At 45.1% G+C, this 8113-nt stretch overlaps 2 protein-coding genes and 2 long non-coding RNA genes across 4 annotated transcripts in view; 2 read left to right on the top strand and 2 right to left on the bottom strand.

Moving 5' to 3' along the window:
- The window catches only part of LOC116079189 (sperm motility kinase 2B-like), a 145153-nt gene extending 143083 nt beyond the window's left edge, over positions 1-2070 (bottom strand). Inside the window, 1 exon segment of the mRNA XM_031355027.1 lies at positions 1758-2070. Coding sequence (XP_031210887.1) covers positions 1758-1878 — 121 coding nt within the window. The 5' untranslated portion in view covers positions 1879-2070.
- The window catches only part of LOC116079190 (FERM domain-containing protein 1-like), a 153188-nt gene that overhangs the window by 131535 nt on the left and 13540 nt on the right, over positions 1-8113 (top strand). The window lies entirely within an intron of this gene.
- On the bottom strand, positions 3281-5951 carry LOC116079193. The gene is made up of 3 exons (XR_004113801.1): positions 5590-5951; positions 4169-4289; positions 3281-3739 (listed from the first exon to the last, which is right to left on the bottom strand). It is a non-coding gene; the product is annotated as an uncharacterized LOC116079193 (long non-coding RNA).
- Positions 6352-8113, top strand: LOC116079192. Its single transcript, XR_004113800.1, has 3 exons — positions 6352-6634; positions 7155-7272; positions 8059-8113. It is a non-coding gene; the product is annotated as an uncharacterized LOC116079192 (long non-coding RNA).

Below are 8113 nucleotides of genomic sequence, written 5' to 3'. Positions count from 1 at the left end.
TATCTTATAAAGATGATAGAGGCCTTTCAAGAGAAAAGCACTAAATCCCTTAAAGACATACAGGAAAAATAAAATTAAAATGGTGAAGGAAATAAATAAGACTGTTCAAGATCTGAATGTGGAAATAAAAGCGATAAAGAAAACATAAACTGAGGGAATCCTGGAGATGGAAAACCTAGGAGTGTGAACAGGAACTATAGGCAGAAACATCACCAACAGAATGCAGGAGATGGAAGCAAGAATCTCAGGCTTAGAAGATGTGATAGAAAAAATTGATACATCAATCAAAGATAATGTAAGTCTAAACTTTTCCTGACACAAAATATCCAGTTATTCTAAGAAATAGGGAAATAGGGATCATGTCTAGGGAGAGGGGGTTGGGAGAGGGCTGGGAGTTAGAACAGAAATTGTCCTGGCAGGAGTGGGCGGGTATCTCTGGTGACTAGCTAGAGGCCTGCAATGGGAGAGGATATGGGGATTCTAAGGGGGTGACTCTAGCTTAGATTCCTACCAGAGGCAGATACAGAGACTGAAATGTTCACCAGGAGGTAGCAAGGCAGGACTTCAGGAGAGGAAGGAGTTCATCAACCATCCAGAAAACCTTCAACTCAAAATCAGGGAAAAAGATGGAGCAGAATCTGAGGAAACAGCCAATCAATGACTGCCCCAACTTGAAAGACATCTCATGTGACAGAGCCAACCCCTGACAGTATTGATGATACTCTGCTATGCTTGCAGACAGGAACGTAGCATAACTGTCTCCAGAGAGGCTTCAACCAGCAGATGAAACCCACAGCCAAACATCAGGTGGAGCACAGGGAGTCTTATGGAAGAGTGGGGGATAGTTGTCAGCAAGCCGGAGGTGTCAAAGACACTACAAGAAGAACCACACAGTCAACTGAGCTGGGACTGTGGAGTATCTCAGAACCTGGACGACCAACCAGAGAGTATGTGCAGCTTAGACTTCATGTGGGTGGGTCACCTAACAAGTAGAGCCAGGGCTGTCTTGGTCTCTGTTGCCTGACATTAGATCCCCTTCCTCATACCTGGACTGCCTGAATGGGTATCAGTGGGAGAGGATGTGTCTAGTCCTGCTGGGACTAGATGTTCCCAGAGTGGTGTGGTACCTACCCAAGGGGTGATCCCCTTCTCTGAAGAGGATGGGGAGCTTAATGGTGGAAGGGATTCATAAGGGTGGTACTGGGAAGAAAGGAGGGAGGGTGGATGTGATCAGGATGTAAACTGAATAAAAAATAAATATATTATTGGAAGAAAAAAAAAGTTAGCCTGGTCTTAGTTTTATTGCAATGAATGAAGTGTGCTGAGATTAAAATCAAATCCAAGTCATGGACTGCCTGGACCTTTCAAATCTGCAGGAAAATCTTAAGGAAGAAGAAAAGAGGCTGAGGGAGGATGGGGCTGAGCCTGAGCCCTGCAGTGCCTCATGTCCACTCACACAGCTTTTGCCCTTGGGTGATGATATTTTTCACTCTTCCAGACTGTTGGACCTATCAGAACTCACAGAGTCTGTTGATGAGTCTGTAAAGTTGCTGTTGGGCCAATATGGAATTTGCTAGACCTCTCAGCAGGCTCACGGTTGACTTTTGAGGCCCCTGGAGGGTAAGCACAATGAGGAGGCACACAGTAGCCTCAAGTTGAATCCGCCAGGCCCAGAGGGCTCATCAGTCTCTCTCAAAATCCCAGAGCCCACCCTGAGTTTGAACACACTACACAGTGTAAGAGGATTAGGGACTTACCAGGAAATACAGTTGCTGAGGTGGCTGGCTCTGTTGGAGGGAAATAAATCAGAGTGGGAAGCATCAGGACAGTCAGGTGACATGAACCCTCCACAGAGTCTAAGTCCAGCCTCATAGACATTCTTTCTGTCCACAAATCTCTTAACCCTAGGCCTTGTCTGTGGTATTACACAGTGTCCCTTAGAGACAGGACAAACTTTCCAGGTAGGCCTCTTCAGTGTTACACTGAGACTGGGTCTGTGGTACAGCAGGTGCTGATGGGGACTGCCCAAAACTGGCACTCCATCTCACCTCATGAAATTCATTAATTAACTAATCAATCAATATCACCCCCTACAATTCTCATTGTCACCACTAGGAAGTGCTGCTGGCATCACTAATGGAGAGATAGATAGATAGATAGATAGATAGATAGATAGATAGATAGATGGATGGATGGATGGATGGATGGATGGATGGATGGATGGATGGATGGATGGATGGATGGACGGACGGACAGACAGATAGATGTGGATGGATGGATGGATGGATAGATAGATAGACAGAGCAGTAACCTGATCTTCATGGGATGACCAGGCAGACATGTGATAAAAACTCTTTGTTTTCATCTCTACAAAGAAGTGACTTGACTTAATCAGTTGCCTTCTGTCATGTTCTTCTGAACAAAGCACCTTTGAAATGGCTGGTCCAATTACTTGTTCTTCATTTCTTTCTTTGGCTGTTCACTCATTACAGCCCCCTTGAATCTGCTCATCTTGATACAGGCCCATCTCTGGAATGTATAGCATCTCAGCTAGGAGCTGATCAGTTCTTCCAAGGAGCTGCCATCACCCCCTTTGGGGCAGTTGCCAGTGTCCTCTACTCCCGAGAGTAGCTGTATGAAGCAAACACACACCTGTCCCACCATTCCAGCTTGGGTGTCTGCCTCAGTGCACTTCCCGCAGGGTCCCCGCCAGTTGCACCTGCCCCAGGGTCCCTACCACAAGGTCCCTGCCCCAGGGCTCCTGCCCCATTGCACCTGCCCCAGGGTCCTTACCCCTTTTTACCCACTCTACTGCACAATCCTGAGCATACCTACTAACTGTGCTGAGGTTGCTTTTTTTAAATCTAACTCAAACATCATGTCAGTCAGAATCCATGGTTCAGAAGTTCAGTCCATTATCATCAAGGTAGGCCATGACAGCATCCAGGCAGGCATGGTGCTGGAGGAGCTGAGCATTCGACATCTTCATCTGAAAGCTGCTAGTGGATAATTGGCTTTCAATTGTCTAGAACAATGGCTTTAAATCCCTGGCCACAGTGACACACCTACTCCAACAAGGTCAAACCTTCAATAGTGCCAATCCATGACAAGGTTCTATAGGAGGTAAGCCTCAGCTCCCATTAATATATTGAGATCAACCGTGGATAGGGCAAAGAGCTCTCCACACATCCTGGGACTCAGGGAGGAAGCCTATGAAAGAGCCCAGAAGCACATATGAGTTTCCAGACCTCCCATCAAGTCAGGCCCTGGGAGGTCTCCAGGGCTAAACTGTCTCTTCCTTTGCAGAAATGAAATATAATACAAATTCACACTTCCCAACACAGTGAACAGCAAAAGTTGTGAAGGATGTAAAAATAACTGATTAGTATCTAAGCATGAGGATTGACTTTATATGAAATGTGTTTGGATGTAGTGCAGTTTCCTCTTCCACATAATTACATGCTCAGCAACTGCCACGTACTATGTGGTTTTAGAACAATCTGGAATTCACTCACTCGGGGACTTATGCCCTGGACAGGCAACTGCAGTCAGAACTTCTCTATACAGGTCACCCAGATAAGATACAGAGATTGAAGGATTAAATGTTGAGAAGCAGACTGGAATGGGGGAGAAGTTATCTCACCAACAACTGGAAGCCTCTAGCAGGAAGAGAATGGAGAATAGTGAGCAGTTTCCCAGCCAGCCTCACTATCCATAGATAGACTTCTTCCAGGCCTTCCTTTTATGCCAAGGTAAAGAAAAGCCCATAAAGCAGGAGCAGGGAAGGAAACACTACTCTGCCCCTAAAAGCCAAGGACAAACACCCTTCCACCCTCTCATCTCAGGCCATAACCAGCCACACACCAGTCCTGTGCTATCTCTAAATGCCCATAGACCCAGGCAGATGAGGCCTAGTTTGGCAATATTCAGTCAGCTCAGCCACACCCTGCAGTGTCAAAGGGCTCCTGTATGCCATTCTATGTGTGCCAGCCCTGAGTCCCTGAGCCAGAGGTGGTCTGCACAGCTATTGGGAGAAGCATTTTCTTAATGTCTTTTAAAGATCTCTGTGTTCGGGGCTAAACAAGAGTACCCACCCATCATGGCTCCTGGGACTGTGACCCTTTAAGCTGTTAGCCCATGTTAACCTCTCCACAGAGCCCACACTTACCTTGTTTCTTATAACCCATGTCCTCGTGCAGCTCTTACTTGATCTCATTTTGCACAAAGGCATTTAGAGTCACTAGCAGGATGGAGAGTAAATGGCATACAGTTGAGTTTGGTAGACAAAGCTGTGGATACATGAAATACAGGGCTTGTGTGAGGCTCCCTAAGCCATCCCTGGGCAGGCTTGTACCAGGACTCCCATAGGACTCTTTCTTTCTGTCCCCTATACACAGCAAGCATCAATTCTCGGGCCCACGCTCTGCCCAGAGCAGGTTTATGTATGTCACCAACAGAGCACTAAAACCCTGGGGGTGTTTCCCATCCTCCGGACCTCTCTGGTGCTTAAGGGACAATCATTTCTTAATTTATCAATGAGAGATAAGTCGTCTAGGATCATGGCCATACAAGAAAGCCTTCCTCAGACATGGGGTACTGGGAGAGCTGGTGCATTGCAGAGCCTGCAGAGCTAGAGATGAGAGATCCTGGTGTTAGCTAAACATCAGTGTCCCTTGGCCTCAAGGGAGAAGGGGATTTGGATTCCAGCCCTAGCCCAGTTCTGTAATACGTGCTGTGTAGCCCTTGTTTCCTCTGGGTATCAACAGTCTCCCTCAAATCCAGACAGCAAGGCATAGATGGTATTCACTGCTTCCCTGGCCTGAAACTGTCCTGTGATTGATACTACAAACCAGGAAGCAGGGACTTGCATTTGAGATCACTGACTCAAGCTAGGGAGGAATCCAGGGCACCTGATATCAACTGCAAAGTCAGAACCTGAGCCACAATGACCAGTGGTGGCAGGTTTCCTTGCTTTTCTGCTCTCAGGGCTGGCAATGAACTTCTCGGATGAGGCTCTTTCCTCCCAGACTTAGTATCTGTGGATATGAGGGGACTCAAAACCCCAGAAAAGAGTCTTCAAAAGGAAAGTGCTACACACTGCACTGTGCAGAGCACTCTGAAAAGTAGAGGCCCTTTCAGAGCTTGAGCCAGTCTGGGCTCAATAGTTAGCTTCTGGGTGGACTGGGTGCTCAGGAATAACACAGTAGACTGGGTCCTGTGACTTGACTGTCACAGTCTGTGGTTCAGAGCTATTTCATCTGTGTCAGCATAGCCACTCTGTTCCTTCTGGTCCTGGGGAGCACAGAGCTTCTGGTCCTCACACATGCCTGTTCCACCTTTGAACCTTAATGTCTAACGTGAGCACTACACTCAGTATGGACTTGGTTTTCTACTCATCATGCCAACCTCTGTGCGGGAGAGGGTGTTTGCAAGTGTGTGCATACCCCATTATGTGACTAGGTATGCATGCATACCCCTATGCTTAGATCCTCTCAGAGGCCATCCTCCAGACAAGTCCTCACACTTGCACATCCCCTGTCTCCATTACCATCCCCCAACCCTACCCTACCCCTGGGATGCTGAGCTTACGGCCTTTGCTGCTGCATCCCACTTGGATGTGCGTTCTGGGGATTCAAACTCAAGTCCTCCCCTTGGGAGGGAAGTGCTCTGCCTATCTCTGCAGCCCTGTCTCAGGTGTTTGATGAGAACCTAGAGCCTTTCTGAGGAAGTACGAGAACAGTGTCTTCCCCGATCACTCGGTTTAGAAACACAGCTTTGTCTTCAGAGTTAAACTGTAGCATCAGCTTGAGGCCATTCAGTCAGAATTCAAAGAAAAGGTGACACACAGAGTGTAGACATGAGGACTTTAAAGCAGGAGGCACAGCAAACATTCAAACCAGAATCCTAAGGACAGCAAAACATCTAAGAGTCTCTGATTTCTAAAAGTCTAATATCACTCCCCATAGCCCAGCTGAGTCAGAGCCTTGAAGTCCTTCCTAACCATGTCAGAGCAGGTCCTATTATGACTTCCTGAGGAGAGATTGTGAGGTGCTCCAGCCAACAGATGTTAAGCTGTGGCCAAACCTGGATTTCTTTGAGTGCATTGAGAGGAGGTGTGGAGTGGTGCCCTCTGTGACTTTATTGGATCTAGTGAGCTGTGTGTGGTTGTATTGGTTTGTGTATGTGCTGTGTAGATGTGTATGTATCAGTGAGTGTAGGAGTGTGTGTTTACAGATTTGCTTGTGTGTATGTGTATAATAGTTCCTGTGTGTGTGTGTGTCAGTGTATGTAGGAGTGTGTGAGTTTCCAGTTTTATGTGTGTGTGCCTGTTCCTGTGTATGCCTGCAGTGTGTGCTTATAGGTTTGCTTTGTGTGTAAGTATGTGTGTACCTGTTCATATGTGATTGTGTTTAGTGTAATTCTGGGTTTATGTAAGAGTTTGCATGCGTGTGAGTGTGTTTGTGTGTGTGTAATTTCACTTTTGTGTATTTGTGTGTGTGCTTTTGTTTGTGTGTGTGTGTGTGTGCATGTGTGTGTGTGTTCTCACCTCCTTTTGACTCTTGTATCTGTATTGCCTGCACCTTGGTGCAAGAGAGTGTAGAGGCCAGAAGTCAGTCCAGCTGCTGTTCTTAAGGTATGCCATCAACATTGTTTTTGAGACAGGCTTACTTACTGGCCTGAAGCTAGTCAAGTATCTGGGCTGGCTGACCAGTGGCTCCCAGGGAATTGATATGCCAACCCCATAATCTCAGATTAAAGGCCTATGTAGATGGCTGGCTATTTATTTATCTGTTGGTTGATTGATATCAGTATGAGTTCCAGAGATAGAATTAAGCCATATATTTGCAGGGCCACTGACTCTATGTATCCTTAGTGTTGGAGGGGTTTTTGTTGTTGTTGTTGTTGTTTTGTTTTGTTTTCAACTTTATTTGGATGACTGCTTCTGTTTTATTGTGGTTCTTTGTATTTTCTCACATGGTATTTTGTTGTTTTATTTACTTTTGCATTTTAGGCTGCTTCAGTCTTATCTCCATTTCAATGTATTTTGTTTTCAAATTTTTACATTATTCTTGTTTATCGATTTATTCACTACATGTTATCATTGGCTTATAATTTATACATATTTGCAGTTTGTGACACTTTGTCTTTTCCAGCAGAGAGAGTTTGAGATGTCTGTGGATGAATCCACAGGGACTGCAAGGTTCTGTGGGAAGACATCTAGTACTTCCCGGAGCAGCTGCAACAGCCAGGACACATGGAAGTACAATGGAGGTGAGCTATAGGACCAAGGAGGAAAGAACCTGACCTGGCCAATGCTAATCTGAATCCCTGGATGCAGGCTGGAATGGTCGCTCAGGGCTACACTGAAAGCCACTCAAGCACAAACAATGTGTCATTAACACTGTGCATGTTCTCATTCTCAGAGTCTTGTCCATGTAAAACATCAGCTGGCCTTGGCCACTGAAGTAGAGTTTAGACTCTATGGCTTTTTGGCCTTGATTTTAGGTTTACTACTCACTGATGTTTAACTTTCTTATTGTGTATTGTTGTTTAATTATAACTTTTAATATTTTCCTCTGAAGAGGTGTGGTTTTCTTGTGGATGACTAGGTCCTGGAATGAAATGGAATTTTCTCAGGAGTGCTGGAGATTTATATTTGTTTCATCTTATACTAATTCTTTCTCCTCTCATTTATCTCATATGATTTTTTTCTTCAATCGACATCCATTCATAATATTGATCAGCTGTGGCCCTCCCAATCCCACTGTCTTATGACTATGTTTTTTAGTTTCATCATCTGTATTTAGTATGTGTCTGCTCTTGACTTTCTAGTTTGGTGTTGGTTTTATGGTTGGGTTTTACATAAGATTTTTTGACTTTAGCTCTTTTCCCCATATTTTTTCATACTTCTTTATTGTAGTTTTCTTGCTTTTACTTACCTTTATTTCAAGCACATTTTCTATGTTTATTTTTAGGTAGCACGTGTACTAATTTTAGATTCTGTTTTCCTACATCTTATTCATCATTTTGATTCTATTCTTCTTATATTATTTTTAGGGAGCATTTGCAGGGATACAACATCTACAGACAGTGAGGAGGAGTTACCACCCCT

This window comes from Mastomys coucha, unplaced genomic scaffold (genome assembly GCF_008632895.1).
Source record: "Mastomys coucha isolate ucsf_1 unplaced genomic scaffold, UCSF_Mcou_1 pScaffold5, whole genome shotgun sequence".
Classification (NCBI taxonomy): Eukaryota; Metazoa; Chordata; class Mammalia; order Rodentia; family Muridae; genus Mastomys; species Mastomys coucha.
The sequence above is the reverse complement of the archived record's forward strand: the minus strand, read 5'-3'. Positions and strand labels throughout refer to the sequence as shown.